Source organism: Canis lupus, chromosome 2, assembly GCF_048164855.1.
Source record: "Canis lupus baileyi chromosome 2, mCanLup2.hap1, whole genome shotgun sequence".
Lineage (NCBI taxonomy): Eukaryota > Metazoa > Chordata > Mammalia > Carnivora > Canidae > Canis > Canis lupus.
The window spans coordinates 42,849,276-42,866,654 of NC_132839.1; the positions used below are offsets into that span (position 1 = coordinate 42,849,276).

At 37.1% G+C, this 17,379-nt stretch overlaps 1 protein-coding gene across 9 annotated transcripts in view; it reads right to left on the reverse strand.

Moving 5' to 3' along the window:
* Positions 1-17,379, reverse strand: part of LRRC28 (leucine rich repeat containing 28) — a 158,939-nt gene that overhangs the window by 53,500 nt on the left and 88,060 nt on the right. For 8 of the 9 annotated variants that reach the window (XR_012017006.1, XR_012017007.1, XM_072797197.1 and 5 more), the window contains one exon: positions 6,944-7,150. The exons of the other annotated variant lie outside the window; for it this stretch is intronic. Coding sequence is in view for 6 of the 8 variants with exons in the window: in XM_072797197.1 (XP_072653298.1) it covers positions 6,944-7,150 (207 nt within the window). In the remaining 2 variants the exon portion in view is untranslated. The remainder of the gene's footprint in view (positions 1-6,943; positions 7,151-17,379) is intronic. 9 annotated transcript variants of the gene reach the window in all.

Consider the following 17,379-nt stretch of genomic DNA (forward strand, 5'->3'; position numbering starts at 1 on the left):
GGCTCCCTGCATGGAGCCTGCTTCTTCCTCTGCCTGTGTCTCCCCTTATCCCCCACTGTGTCTCTCATGAATAAATAAATTTAAAAATCTTAAAAAAAAAAAAAAGTGGAAAAGGGTCAGATAAGTAAGTAGCGGATAATTTTTGTTACAAATACTTGCAAGAGGATAGAGTTCAAAAAGAGCACTGAACATCCATTTCCTGAAGAAATACAAGAGTTATAATAACTTCATTCTTGAAACAAGGTCTGAATGGACTTCAAAAACAGGATAATTCTCTCTCACTTTTTTCCATAACTAGTTTTTGAGCCTTGTTTTTAAACCCTTGTCTTCTCCTTTTCATTTTGCCTTTGATTAGAGACATACCCAACAATACCCACAAAAACACGGTACATTACATGATTTTAGTGGCATGTTTGGGTCTCTCCTTGGAAAGCAGTCATCATAACTTCTACTCATTTCAAACACTGGGACTTCTGGTATGTCTAAGAACAAACTTTTAAGCACTGACTTATTTAAGACTACAAAACTTTGCAAATACTTCAATTAAACAATGACCTCAAGGCAGTAGTTCTTCAAACTGCAGATCAAATACATTCGTCGTTCAGCAAAGTACAGTTTATATTCATCTCTAAGTCTGAGATTACAGGATTATTAGCCGGTTTTCATCTAATTTCTATACTGGTTTGAAGTTTGAGTAGTTTCACTGCATGCACTGACTTAAATATTTAAAAAAAAAAAATAGGAAAAAGAAATTCTTTCCCTACTTTGTAAGCTGACACATAGCAAACAAGAACAAGAAACCACAGAAAAAAACAAGTACAGTTAACAGATTATGTGTCTTATATACCATTTGCAATGAGAGAAGGGATTTCAGCATAAGTTTAGAAAATGCCTGGAAGCTACTTTCTTTTTTTTTTTTTTTTAAGATTTTATTTATTTATTCATGAGCAACAGAGAGAGAGAGACAGAGACACAGGCTGAGGGAGAAGCAGGCTTCCCGCAGGGAGCCCGACGTGGGACTCAATCCCGGGTCTCCAGGATCACACCCCGGGCTGCAGGTGGTGCCAAACCGCTGCACCACCGGGGCTGCCCTGGAAGCTACTTCTAAAACTGCACCCTACTTGGCATAAACTACTTTTTTTCCTACACAAGGTATCCAATCCCTATAAAGGAAAAAGTAACTACAACTACTATAGAAAATTGGGAGCGATCTCCTCTTATGTGATAAAAAGGCCGGTTTTACCTCCCTATCAAAGTCATGGTGTACAACCCATAACAGTAATGGAGTGGTCATCTCATTTGCAAGCACAAGCATAACTCTTGGAGAAAATATATACTGCACTACCAGAATCTCCAAGGACCAGCTCTAGAACTGGTTTAGAAACCCAAATAGTTCCCTTATTAGCAGAAAGCTATTCTCTGCTAAGTTTTGGGTTCATTACATGTAGTTTATGTACTAGAATATTCTATACATCTCAGTGTCATTTGCCAAATGTTCTTGGTTAAGAATTCGTCCACTGTTTATCTAACAGTCAAAAATTCTACCTGCTGGGGCACTTGGGTGGCTCAGCCAGTTAAGTGACTGCCTTCAGCTCAGGATATGAGCTGGGGTCAGGCCCTGCATCAGGCTCCCTGCTCAATGGGGAGTCTGCTTCTCCCTCTGCCCTTCCCCAGTGCTCATGCTCTCCTTCTCCCTCTCAAATAAATAAAAATCTTAAAAAAAATTCCACCTGCTAACGTAGGTGGAACTTTTGCTTTCTCGTTTTCTCAAACTAGAGAAGTTACTACCATTGAGATTAGATGACACAGCACTTCCTGGGGGCTAACTAAAGGATGCTCTTCCACAGCCAATTCATGCCTGGGCGACCTCACAGTATTTATATCTATTATTCATCATTAAATAAGTTGTGAACATTACTGAATAATCGGACTTATTAATTATGCAAGAGAAACCAGGAATAGTTGGTAAAAAAAGCCTCAGAGGAAAAAATAAAAACTTTCCTTTGTATTTTCTTATGCTTTCAGAAGCCCAGAGGTAAGTCACAACTCTGGGAGCTATTTAGTGTGCAGAACTATATTGAATCAACAACCAATACTGTCATTTCAAAACCTCTAGTAGATCTCATAGCATGAGACTCAAGTGATTAGTTTCCCTGTCTTCCTCATTAATAGTCACCACTGTGGAAAAAGTTTCTGTTTGTAGACTAACCTGTCACTCAATTATGGTATCATTAGAATAGGAACATCCTTCTTTCTTGATGCATCTCTTCATCTTAAAAAGAATGTACTCAAAGAGCATTATGGTTTAGCTAGTCTTACATATTATTTAAGTCATCCTACATGTACCTTCTGTAGTTCTTTTTGAATATGCTGAAATATGACATTCTTTTAAGAAGCCCCATAAAAACCGGCTTTTCTTCTAAGTCAACCTTCTTTCGTAAAGCAACCAAATTCAATAAGTAACTCCCCAAAGTAGGACTCCTACCTCTAATCAAGGACAGAAGTATTATTTTACCCATTTCATAAGACTTCGAGTTCCTGTACTATGCTGGCAGAATCACATTTAAACATGAGACTTCTATTTGAAAACTTTAGTTATGTGTATGTGTGTGTGCATGTATACACACAGTTACGTCCTCACTCTTGTAAAGAGGCATCTCCATTTGCTAGGTTTCCAAGAACAGTTCAGTTCTCTGAGGAAAGGCAGTGCCAGCAGCCACATACTTCATTTGACTCTGTCCGCCATAGTTCATAGCATTAGACAGCTCTTGTTTATCAGAAAGGAGTTCAAAGAAAGGTTTCAAGTGCACAAACTCTGTGGAAGGACAGCTATGGATTTAGTTATTTTTCTCCAAAAGACTTAATTGAATTCCCTTTCCAAAGCCACCCTTGTGGTATTAAAAAGGCAAAACAGAAAACAAAAACTCCCACAAAACCAAGAACAACACGGAGATCGCTGATATTCCTCAGATTCACTTCCATCATCTTCACAGATTATCCAGTCTCCAATCTCCCGAAGCCCTCTCTGGCTGTCTCAAGGTGGTGCTGATTTCTGGTTGTCTCATCTACTTCCTTACAAAGGTTTGCCCAATAAAACAGGGTATAAAGGCCACCAGTGTTCATATTTGCTTTCCAGCCCTGTACTCCTGCTGGTTTCAAAAGATCAGTCTGAGACCAGGGTGGAGCATTGCTTTAGGCAGCCTGTTTCTTTCTTGGTGGACAATTTTTATCCTCCTCCTCTTGCTTGTATATCTTTCTATGGTAAAATCAAACCTATCCACAGGCATGTGTCCTGCCATGAGCCTTACAAGCTGGGATAGTACCTAGAGGAGTGTGAAATTGCTTCCATCTCCTGGGCTGTCCGTGGCCCCAGGCTCAAGAGCTATGGTAGCCCGACTGTTGTGAGAGACCCTCCTCAGAGCCCAGTGCAGATCCCTCTGCCTCTCAAGCTCTTTGACACCATATTGACTAGTTCACAAAGGAAAACTTCTCCAAACACAGGCAAGGTTTCGCAGGTGACAAGAAACCTAGAGACAGAAACCCATCTGCAAGGCTCTGCTCACCGCTGAACCTGAGTGCTGAAGAAACGCCCACTCCTTCACCCAAACCAGTACTTACCACAGTGAACAAAGATGCTCCAGCAAATAAATAACTGAGGTGCTAAAGCAGAAGAGCAGTGATGTGTAGTGGACTCTATCTTCTACCAATCTATGTAACAATCATTTCTATCACCTTGCACCAGCTACTGCCACTCGGGCCATCTGTTGCCATAGGCATTCAGCATAATATACAAGGCCATTCCTTGGCACTGCAAATCAACAATGGTCAAGTTCCTGCTGGAATGACCTCTCTTCTCCCAGCACCACTGCCATCCCACCACAGCACATGTTTGGCTGTATCACTGCTAAAATGACAGGAAAGAAGGAGTGGCATGACCAGGGTAATAAGGAGCCATAGCTGGATGATCTACAGTGAGGTAGGGAGAATAGGCCAAGATGAAGGCATGGAGCTTGGTTGGACCTGAGATACGGCCCACAGGCTAAAGACTGGTAAATGAGATTCATTTAGTTTAAAAAGTCCAAGTATATATGGGTTTCTAGGCTGAACCAGGGTTCCAGAACTAGATGGCACTCTGGTTAGTATACCATTGGTATCAGACATGAGAACGGGGCTGTGGATTAGAGCCACTGGCAGGATAGAGTCAGTTGTTGGATGAATGGTTTAGGCTTCAGATAAAAGCATATGTGATAGAAGAAACAAGAAGACAAGGAAAATAAGTTATAAACTGCACAACTTCAAAATTAAGGAATCAGGAACTCCACTGAGGTTGAAGAGGCCAGGCAAAGTAAGAATGGCTAATCCCAAGAAAGAGCTAGATAACAGGTCTCTGGCCTAAGCTTTTATAAGATTTTTCCTGCTGTAGGATCTGCTAATGATAGATTAGAAACAAGTAACTGGGAGCACTTGGCTCCCAGAGTGGGTAAGTAAGACAAGGCCATTTCCTCTGGCAGACGGATCCTGCTAAGCAAGTAGAGATAAAGATTGAATCAGGCCAATGAGAGGGGCCATAGAAGTATTTGAATACAAAATGGTTGCCCAAATGACACTGGAAGTGGCTATACAACTAGAAAGATGCTCAGTACGGTTCTACCCTACTCCTTTTTTTTTTTTTTTTTTTTTTTTAAAGAGAACTACAGAGAGAGGGGTGGGTGGAGGGGCAGAGAAATAACCTTAAGCAGCTTCTATGCCTAGCATGAACCTGATGCAGAGCTTGATCTTATGACCCTGAGATCATGACCTGAGCCGAAATCAAGACCTGGGCGCTTATTCTACTGAGCAACCCAGATGCCTTAAGTTCAGCCCCATTCTCACATGAAGTCCCCCTGCAGAGGGATCATGCCCAGGATGTGGAGATAGCATGTCACAGTGGAAAAACTGTGGAGTTAAGAATCAGAGAGAGTCTGCAACTCAGTTTTGTCTCTCACTGGTTGTGATTCTAGATAGGTTACTTAAACTTCTCTGAATCTTAATTTCCTCATCTGTAAACCAAGGTTGTCAATAGGTTTTGTAATAACAGGTTCTATAATAATTAAATTAGAGAACGTCTGTACCATGCCTAACAGAATACCTAATTCAGTAAATGATTGTTCTTATAAATAGTTGCAATGGTATCACTCATGGATACACTCCTTATAGATGTGCTCAGTAGTAACAATAGTAAGAATAGTAACTCTACGAACAATAGTATGGGCAAGTCCAGACTTAACAAGTGAATCTGTTTCTGGGAACACCTGAGAGTCAAAGCATGGTTGCTTGTAATGGGATGTCCAGCTTGACCCTGAATGGTGACGTTAGACCACTGAGTTCTACATCATGCAGATCAAATCATCACATCCTTCACTACCCCACCTCCCCCCTTTCCCTGATTCACTGATGGGCATTGACTATGCCATCCTAGCCATCACTTGGTAGGCAGTCAGCATTGGTACAGGCAGCAGGTCTAAGGAAGTGGTAAATACAAGTTTTGGTGGTTACTACAGAGGGTCTTGAATATGAGAAGGAGGACAGAACTTTTAAAAAGCAGGATATGATAATCCACAAGCTATCTTCTCAGTTGGGTCGTCTGCATATGGTTCTTATATATAAGCTATCTTATTAGACTTCAAAATAACTCTAGAGTCAATAGGATAAACATTATTTCTGGTTCACAGATAAGGTAAATGAAGCTCTGAGAGGTTTTGGTGCTTTACTCCAGGTCATCCACTGTGAAGTGGGGGGATCTAGGTTAGAACCTGGATCTTTGGGTTTGTAGCTTAGTTCTTGACTGTTGTAGTTGTTTTATAACCTGTGGTTTATCCAGCAGTACTTTTATGTTTTTTAATCTATTTATATTTGATATTTTTCTCACTTGAAAGAAAGCTCTGGTTTCTTAGAAATATAACTTGCTTCTGAAATAGTTTTATTTCATTTTGCTAATTTTATAAGTATAGAATTTAATTATATTTATTGGAAAGTAATCTTCTTAAATTGGATAATTGGATAATTATTTGGTATTATTCAAATTGATTTTCATTTTCCAGTTATTTTTAATTGAAAATAATATGTGTACTGTATTATGGTAGAAAATATTTCCTCTCAGAGACTAGTAAATTATTTACTTCACTGCCATCAGGGATAAATTATTCATTATAAAAAATGCTTTTATGAGTAAAATCATAGGAGGCTTACTATGACAGCTTAGGTTTCTGTGGGGCCTCATATTTTAATTTCTTTTTAAATGGCACCTTTGTTTCTTACAAGTTAACAAAATAATTTAATTCTCAGTGAAAATAAATGTATTCTTTTATTAAAATGGGCCGGCTACAGAAATCTACAGTGAATAATATGTTATTTGCTAGCAACTGTGACATTTCGAGCTCTGCAGGCAGTTCAGCCAATTGTAAAGTTTTTAAAATTGTGTAGTCTGGTTATCTGGCAATGCTAATCATTAGGATGCTCAATACAAACTTTTCTACACAGAATTCAACATCTAAATGGATATCTTTGTACCAGATATCCTTTCATATTGCTATCCTTTCATATTGCTCAATACCCTCTGTTGATGTTATGGTCTTATGTATATAATACATACATATATGTGTGTGTGTGTGTGTGTGTATATATGCTTTCATTCCTTTTTCAGAGTAAATCCTCTCATATCGCCTGTATTTTGTCCCTAAACAACATTTATGCACAGATTTGTTTTAAAATATGAAATCTTGGATTGAAATAAACTCTGTTAATGGGGAATGATGCTTTGTTCACTACCAAAATGGATTTAGAGAGACAATTCAAGATAAACAGAATGAAGGAAACTACTCTCTCCTTCCTAGGCAAGGACACAAAGGCTCTCTGTTTTGGTCTTTGGCTTTTTTTCCTTTGCCAGACAAACACGATCACTTACCAAGTGGCAAAAATGCAAGACGGTTTCCAGCCATGGAGAGCTCATTGAGGCTGGGCAGCTGGCAGAGATGGCGCGGCACGCACCATAGACGATTTCGGTCCACGGTGAGGTACTGCAGAGAAAGGCACAGGTGAAGCCTCTCGGGTAAAGTTAGCAAACGATTGGTAGAAATGTCTAGTGTCTGCAGCTCCTTCAAATCGCCAACCTCTACAACCAAAATCAAAATTAAGATAAATCGCATCCTGATTAATTAAATCAAACGAATCAATACTGTTAACGGTTCAAAACAAATAAAATCAGTAGCTACAGCAATTTCCACAGACATGAATGTCAAAGTATGTAAAGAATCCAACAGAGGTAGGTATCTATAAATTAGCCTGCTAGAATATTCTTTTTTTTCTAATGGAAAAGAGTGCTCGCCTAAGAAAAGGAGATACACAACGTAGTGAATATGAGCCAGAAGTCTATTTCCATGGTTTCTGCTTGTCGATGAATCAAAAGTTGTTGCTAGTGTAGGAAAAGAATAATCACAGTCACTTCCAGGTACCTGGAAGTCTTTGCTACTCTTATTTGACCTTCTACTATTTACCTAAGTAAATAGTAGGGACTTAAAACATAAATAGTACCTCAGCAAGTATATCTTGTTCATATGAACTAAACAGAAAAAAACTTCTGGACAGAGAATTAGGATGTCTTTTGGAAATTTTCATAATGGCGAAGAATATAATAAGATGAAATGGCTGGAAGGTAATGTTTTTAGATATATTTGGCCATGTGGTTCCTTTTTAAAAACCCAAAGTGTACACATCCTATGAAGAGTTACTTTCATTCCATCCAAATGAAGTCCTTTCGTTTGCTTTAACATTCTCGCATTTTCAGTACCTATTGTTGTAATCTGTTCCGTGGTGAGTACAACTAATGTCTCTGTATTATGCCAAATCACCAAGTCTGAAGGTTTGGAAGTTCTTTACAAAGTACTTTATCCTTTTTTGGGAGAAATCACTGCCAGGAAGGCTCTCTGAGCAGAGTAAGCTCTGCTAAGCAATCTCTAGGGAATGGACATTTACCCTATCAGGACAGTACAATCCATTCAAGGCTCCACAGGATGTGCTATGTAGTGCAAGTCTACTTCTTTCACATGACGGAACTTCCAACTTGCAGTCCATTGAGGCCATTTCTTGGTCTTCTCTGATCCTAACCCTGTTCCATGAGCCGTTCCCTCAGGGTAAGGTTTCCCATGTTCCTACCACTTTATTGTACCTCCCCCTCCCAGGTACATCCCAGTTTGTTCAGGGCTTGGGTTAGTGTTAGCAATGTCTTCTCTACTAGACAGAAAGTCTTCTGTCCTCTTGGATCCCCAATTAACAGTTCTTACTGCTACAGACCAGGGGTTGACAAATTAGGACTCAGAGGCAAATTCTGGCCCATGGTCTGCTTCTATACTGCCTGCAAGCTAAGACTGGCTTTTACATTTTTAAAAGGTGGCAAAAAACAACAACAACAACAACAACAACAACAAAGCCAAAAAGGAATATGTGGCAGAGACCATATGTGGTCTGCAAAGCTTAAAATATTTAGTCTTGCCATTGATGAAAAAAGTTTGTCAGCCTTTGTTGGAGACTGTTACCCAGAGCATTTTTAGTGACTAGTTTTAATAAAAGTAACAGAAGTGCAAAATGTATTAATTTCTCATTGTTTGTATAATATTACAAGGGATTTGTGCCAGGAAATTCACACTTTATTACCCAGTTTCCCCAATACTGAGCAATATATGCAGTTGAAGATGGGTAAGGAGGATTCAGGAACACTCTGTGATGCTTAATTGGAGTTTTGTTCTACTTGAACCTAACTGAAGCACACGGGAGTCAATTTCATTCTTGGTTCCATTAGCATAGTATTTCATTTAGGTATGCCTGCCAATCTACCTTTCTAATTCACACATAAAAATGCTTCTAATTTGGGGTGTGTGGGGTAAGAAGTTGTGGGAAGAATCATGTTCTAGCATTGCATAAATAGTAACAAGAAACCTTCCTCACCTCACTTTATAAAGTGACCACAGGAGTGAAATAGGACAGAAGTGCAACCAAACAGCTACATATCCTGGGGCCAGGTGCCAAGAGAATCAGTTGGGATCTCTGCCACTGAGAGTCACAGCACATATGGGAGACAATGTGTGGGGCACATGGGTGGCTCAGTTGGTCAAGTGTGTCGGACTCTGATTTCAGCTTAGGTCATTATATCAGGGTCTCTGCACAGAGTCTGCTTGGGATTCTCTTCCTCTCCCTCTGCCCTTCCTCCCACCCACATGGATGCCCCCATTGCTCTGTTGCTCTCTCTCTAAAATAAATAAAATCTTAAAAAAAAAAGAGATACCGTGTGATAGGAGGTCAGAGAAAGAAGATGTAAATGAGGGGTTGGAGAAACTTTTGCAAAATGTACTGGCGGAGACAGGAACTTGAATAGCTGAAAAGAAAAATGGATAGTGTTGCCAGCAGGGGCTGGGTGTGGGGGTGGGGCTGAAAGATCAGGAAGGCACAGAAGTGAAATAATAATAAGCACAGCATGTACAAGGAGCTATCTGAAGCCTAACAAGTATCAAAGACACCCATGGGAGAAGAGTAGGAAATAAGTTCCTTAGGAAGGCTTCGTGGAGACGTGAGTGATAATGAATACTGGGTAGAGAGGTTTGGACTTACTGCCGTGAGAACATGACATCTCCTGAAGATTCATACAGGATAACAGTGCTCTTTTGTAAAAACTAGAATGATGAGACATATAAAAAGCAGTGGAATGGAAAGAGATTCAAGGCTGAGAAAACAAGGAGACATTTGACTAGACAGAGGCAACATGACAAACTTAAAGAATTTCAGAGATATTTTAAGAAAAGTATGAGGTATGCTTGATTGGAAACAGAAAATAGTGAAATAAAAAATGGTCAAAGATAATTTTAGTGTTTCTAGGTTATTAAACTCTAGATATGGTGATGCCAACACTAAAACTTAATTTTTTATGAAAAAATTAAAATTATATCAGTACTTCTGAATTGCAGTATCAAACCATATTTTGAAAGAAATTTGAAAAATATTAAAAATCATATGGGAGCAAGCAAAATAAATTATTTTAATCATTTACAAAATAATTAAATGTGTAAAATAGTGTTTTGATGTGGCTGCAAAAATTACTAAGGCTTGTTACCACTATTTTATTTTTAAAATTTATTTATTTATTTATTTATCTATTTGAGAGAATGTACACTTGAGCAGGTATAAGTGGGGGGAGGGGCAGAAGGGGAGGCAGAGGGACACGGAAACTCTATGCTAAGCGGGAGCCTTAAGCAGGGCTTGATCCCAAGACCCTGAGATCATGACCTGAGCTGAAACCAAGAGTCAGGAGCTCAACTGACTGAGCCTGACCTGAGCCACCCAGGTGCCCCAACTGCCCACCATTTCAATTCAGTATTGTCTTACTGTATTGTGAGATGGAGAAATAATATGTGATCATGATTTAAAATTTTCCATAATGTGATGATTTACATTTGACAGCGGTAACATCAATATTTATACTCTGCTTTGGCAGACATGCACACATATTTCAGATATTAAAATTAATAAACTTTTGACAAAAAAAAGAAAACACATAATGTCGTACCAAAGGTCAAAGTACTGAGGAATGGGAAGAAGAATGAAAAGCTGACATTTCTTACTTCCTATGTGAGATGAATAAAAGCATTTTATTAAATCTGAAACATTCTGGACTGCATATATTAAATGAATAAGTACAAAAAATGATATTATTCTTAGTAGCTTACTATTTAGGCCTTTTCAATTGTTATTTAGTGATTTTGTCAAATTTTGAAATTATGTGGGAAAGGAAGAAAAATAAAAATTAAATAGCTTCTCAAGTAGACTCAAATATAATTTTCATGACCACTTTATACCAGGCTGCAAATCTAAGACTACATACATATGGCATCTTAATTTCAATAATCAATTAAATAATATACTTGCTTAAGCTCAGCTAATGCAAAATACATTTTTTTCAAGTTTTTAATTCAAGTTCTAGTTAGATAACATACAGTGCAATTCTGGCTTCAGGAGCAGAATTCAGTGATTCATCGCCCACATACAACATACAACACCCAGTGCTCACTGCAAGTACCCTCCTTAATACTCATCAGCCCATCCCCCAACAACTCCCCTCATCTCCCCTTAGTTTATTCTCTATCTTTAAGAGTCTTTATGATTTGTTTCCCTCTTTCTTCTTTTTTGGGGGAAATTACATTTTTAGAAAGCAATTGAGTCAAACAAAAGTTATCTAAGATTCTAACTTGAATTCAAGAAAGAGGAAATAAACCTGAGGTAAAAAGAGATAAGCCCCAAAAGCCAATAAATGAATTCAAACAGAATACTAAAATATACTTGGATAATAACAAGAAAGGCAGGAAAGAGGGAATAGAGACAAAAGCAGAGATTACAAACAGAAATCTAATAAATGGTAGGCCTAAATCTAATGAGGTCAATAAGAACATTGAAAGCAAAGAGCCTGAGGACACCAATTAAAAGAGATTACTGGATTGGATTTAAATATAAGATCTAACTATAAAAGGAACCCATTTAACATATAAATACATGAATAGATTAAATATAAAGTGATAAAAACACATGTCATGCAAACCATAACCAAAAAAGAAACAAAAAGGAAAGCTGTACCTTCCAGTAGGATGCAGTGAGGAGGCTGCCAAATCCTCTGCCCAGAAAGTAACTATAAAATTCCACAAAATTGTCAAAAGCAACCATTTCAGTACTCTGGAAACTGACCAAAAGTTTTCAACAAATGGAAAAGCACGTATTTACGAAAAACTATAGCACTTCCACTAAGAAAAGCAGAAATGGGACGCCTGGGGGCTCAGCATTTTAGCACCTGCCTTCAGCCCAGGGTGTGATCCTGGAGTCCCAGGATCGAGTCCCATGTCGGGCTCCCTGCATGCAGCCGGCTTCTCCCTCTGCCTATGTCTCTGCCTCTCTCTGTCTCTGTGTCTCTCATGAATAAATGAATTAAAAATCTTAAAAAAAAACGAAGAGCAGAAATATGTGGTAAGCTCACTTGGGGTGGCTCCCATCCCTCTACCCAATTCTAGTATGGCAGAGAGGGTACGAACACTAGCAGCTTCACTGCTGGAGGGAGCTGACATGATTTGGAGCAAAAGGTGAAAAACCCACACCCAGTACTGTCCTTAATAATTAGTAATAATCTTGGTCACAAGTGAACAAGAGAGGCTAATGATTTTATGAGGCTGTGAGATGTTCTTGATTGAGGCAAGCAACGAATTGGGCAGATAGGTCAGAAAATTAACAAGGAGGTATGGGCTATAAAACAGGACGATCTATTGGATAGACTCTTCACATATATCTATATTTGTAGATTTACAAATTTCAGGTCTATAGAGAGCTTGCACATGTGTACAGAGGAGAAAAGATAGAGACCAACAAAAAACAACAGAGTACATTTGGAAACTGCCTAAATTGTTAAATGGGTTTCTGAACCCACACGCATCTACTGTCAGAAGAGAGAAGCCATACTAGCTCCAGGTGTTGACCACCAAGCTATACAGAAATAGGAACAAATCCTAATAAGCTAGGCTTAAAAATTAAAACAAAAAACCCCACAGAGAAATCAATGGTCACATACTGTGGGGGAAATGGATTTCATGTTTAGTCTGGGTAAATTACCATGAATATCAAATAAGTAAATAGAAATAACAATAATCCTCAGGTAGGGAAAAAAATCAGAATCCAGAGTTACAATATATTATTTAAAATATCCATTAAAAATTATGAAATATACAATAAAATAAGAAAGTGTAAACCATACTCAGGAAAAAATGAGTAAATAGAAAATGATTCTAAGTGGATCAAGATGTTAAATTTAGCAGACAATGACTTCAAATCAGCCATAATAAATATACTGAAAGAATTAAAAAGAGAGGTGCCTGACTGGCTCAGTTAGGTAGAGCATGCAACTCTTGATCTCAGGGTCATGTGTTCAAGCCCCATATTGGGTCTAGAGAAGGAAGGAAGGAAGGAAGGAAGGAAGGAAGCAAGCAAGCAAGCAAGGGAGGGACAGACAGACTAAAATGAACAAGTCCAAAGAAGGAAAGTATGATGATAGTGACTCAAAAAAACAAAAAAAATCTAAAAAACTAAAAATCAATTATAAGAAATATACTGGAAAGTTCACAGATATGTGAAAATTAAACAACATGCTACTGAACAACCAAGTCAAAAATCAAGAAAAAAAATTTTTAAAGCCTTGAGACAAATGAAAATGGAAATACAACATACCAAAATTTATGAGATACAGCAAAAGCCGTTCTAAGAGGGAAGTTCCTAGCAAAAAATGCCTCCCTCAAGAAACAAGAAAAAACCCCAATAAACAAATTTAATTTTATATTTTAAGGAACCAGAAAAAGAAGAACAAAGGAAGTCCAAAATTTATAGAAAGAAGGAAATAATAAAAATCAGAGCATAAATGATACATAGACTAAAAAGAAATAGAAAATAAAGAGCTCATTTTCTGAAAAGATAAACAAAATTGACAAATCTTTAGCTAGACTCACCAAGAAAAAACAAGAGGACTTAAATAAGATCAGACATAAAAAAGGAGACTTATACCACAAAAAATACAAAGGAGAGTACTATTAACAATAATATGCCAGCAAATTTGACAATCCAGAAGAAATTGATAAATTCCTAGAAATATATAACCTACCAAGAATGAATCATGAAGAAACAAAAGATCTGAACAGACCATTTACTAGTAAGAAGGTTGAACCAATAATAATAAAAAAATCTCCCAACAAACAAAGTCCAGGACCAGATGGCTTTTCTGGTAAATTCTACCAAATATTCAAAGAAAAATTAATACCAGTCCATCTCAAACTCTTCCAAAAAACAGAAGAGGAGGGAGTACCTGCAAACTCATTTTATGAGACCAATGTTACCTCAATACCAAAACCAGACAGAAGTGTCCCAAGAAAAGAAAATTACAGGGCAATATTCCAGAAGGACAGACACAGAAGTTCTCAGCAAAATATTAATAAGCTGAATTCAACAGCACATTAAAAGGATCATATACCATGATCAAGTGGATTTAATTCCACAGATGCAGGAACGGTTCAACATCTTTAAATCAATCAATGTAATAACACCACATTAACAAAATGAAGGATAAAAATCATACGATCAACTCAACAGATGCAGAAAAGCATTTGACAAAATTCAACACTGTTTTATAATAAAAGCTTCCAACATAGTGGGTACAAGGGAAATTTAACATATTAAAGGCCATATATGACGACCACAGCTATCATCATACTCAACAGTGAAAAGCTAAAAGTTTTTCTTCTAAGATGAGGAACAGACAAAGATACCCATTCTCATTACTTTTATTCAACATATTATTGGAAATCCTAGCCACCGCAATTAGGCAAGAAAAAACAAAAGCTATCCCAATTGCAAAGAAAGAAGAGCGTCGCTAATTGCAGATAGCATATACAGAAAACTCTAATGACTCTACTAAAAAACTGTTAGACTGATAAAGTTGCAACATAAAAAATGAATACATAAAAATTGGTTGCATTTTAATACACTAATAATGAACTGTCAAAAAGAGAAATTTAATAAACAATTTCATTTCCAATTGCATCAAAAAGAAAAACAAAACCTAGAAATAAATTTAACCAAGGAAGTGAAAGACCTGCTGACTGAAAACTGACACTGATGAAAGAAACTGTGGAAGATACCAATGGATAGAAAGATATACTATGCTCTTGAATTTAAAGAATGTTGTTAAAATGTCCATACTACCGAAAGCAATCTACAGATTCAGTGGAATCCCTATCAAAATATCAATGGATTCTTCCACAGAAACAGAACGTATAATCTTGAAATTTGTATGAGACCACAAAAGATCCCAAATAGCCAAAGCAATCTTGAAAAAAGAACAAAGCTGGAGGTATCACACTCCCTAGTTTTAAACTATAATACAAAGCAATAGCAATCAAAAAGCATGGTATTGACATAAAACAGACATATAAATACATGGAACAGAATAGAGAGCCCAGAAATAAACCCATGCATATATGGTCAATTAATTTACAACAAAGGAGCAAAGAATATACAATGAAGAAAGAATAATCTCTTCAATAAATGGTGTTAGGAACACTGGACAGCCACATTTAAAAGAATGAAAATGGCCACTATCTTATACCATACACAAAAATAAACTCAAAGTGGATTAAAGACTTGAATGTAAGACCGAAACCATAAAATGAAATGAAATGAAACCATAAAACTCCTAGAAGAAAACATCCAGTAAGCTCCTTGATGTTGGTCCTGGCAGTGATTTTTTAAATCTGACACCAAAAGCAAAGGCAACGAAAGCAAAAAATGAACAAGTGGGACTATATCAAACTAAAAAACTTCTGCACAGCAAGAAAATGAAAAGGCAACCTATGAATGGGAAAAAAATATTTGCAAGTCATATATCTTATAAGGGATTAACATCTAAAAAAACCAACCAAACAAAAAAAAAAAAACTTCCTACAACTCAATAGCAAAAAATCCCAAACAATCTGATGTTAAAATGGGCAGATCTGAATAAACATTTTTCCAAAGAAGACATGCAAAGACACATGAAAAGATTCTCAACTTCACCAATCATCAGGGAAATGCAAATCAAAACCACAATGTTGTATCACTTGATGCCTGTTTAGACCGGCTATTATCAAAAAAGACAAATAACAGATGTTGGTGAGAAGAAAAGGGAATCCTCGTGCACTTTTAATGGGAATGTAAATTGGTACAGCTACTGTGGAAAACAGTATGGAGGTTTCTCAAAAAACTAAGAACAGAATTACCATATGATCTAGCAATTCCACTTCCAGGCATTTATCCAAAGAAAACAAGAACACTTACTCAAAAACAAAGAACACTTATCCATGTTCACTGCAACAATAGCCAAGATATGGAAACAATCTAAGTATCCACTGATGGATGAATGGATAAAGAAAATGTACAATGGAATATTATTCATACATAAAAAACAATGAAATCTTGCCATTTGTGACAACATGGATGGACCTTTAGGGCATTATGCTAAGTGAAATAAGTCAGAGAAAGACAAATATCTCTCACTTATACGTGGAATCTTTTAAAAAAGTTCATAGATACAGACAAGAGAAGAGTGGTTGCCAGAGGTGGGGGGTGGGGATGGGATAGGCAGAATGGGAGAAGAGGATCTAAAAGTACAAATTTCCAGTTATAAAATAAGTTATGGGGATTTCATGTACAGCATTAGTGACTACAGTTAATAATACTATATTGTATATTTGAAACTGGATAGAGAGTAAATCCTTTTAAAAAAAAAAGATTTTATTTTTAAATAACATCTATATCTAACACAGGGCTGGAACTCACAACCTCGAGATCAAGAGTCATACACTCCACTGACTGAGCCAGCCAGATGTCCCTAGACAGCAAATCTTAATAATCTTCATCACAAGGAAAAAAATTTTTGTTAACTATGATGGTGGATGTTAACTATACTTTTTGTGGTGATCATTTTGCAATCTATACAAATATCAAATAATTATGTCACACACTGGAAACTAATATAATGTTTTATGTCAGTTACACCTCAGTTAGACAAAAATGAAAAAAATATTTATTAATAGAAGGCAATAAAGGAGCTAGAGAGGAACATAAAAGATATGAGTTGTGTAGAATACAAACTGCAAGATGACTGATGTAAATATGTCCATATTAACAATTACAGTAAATGTCAACAAACAAAACAATCCAAATCTAATGAGAAAGTCAGATGGCCTAAAAAACAATATGCTGCCTCTAAGAAGCACACTTCAGATGTAACTGTACAAATCGGCTGAAAGTAAAAAGTATGCAAAATATATATACCAGGCAAAAAACAAGAAGAGTGATATACCAGCTATATTCATATCAGAAAAGTTAGACATTAAGACAGGAGATATTACTAAGAATCAAATAGAAACACTTCATGACAGTAAAGTGATTAATGCTCATGGCATATGTAACAATTTTTAAGTATATGCACCCTAAAAACCCAAATGTACATAAAGCAAGAACTGAACAGAAAGGAAAAGTAGACATTTCAACAATGACGGATGGAGATTTTTGCACTTTACTCCCCATACTGACAACATCTGGTCAGAACGTAAGCGAGGATGTGAAAGACTTAAACCACACAGACCTAATTTGACATTTACAGTGTACTACAGCAGAATACACATCCTTTTCAGGTGTACATGGAGCACTCTCCAGTACAGAACATCCACTAGACAAAAAAACCACATCTCATATTTAAAGGAATTGAAATTACACAATGTTTGTCCTCTAAAC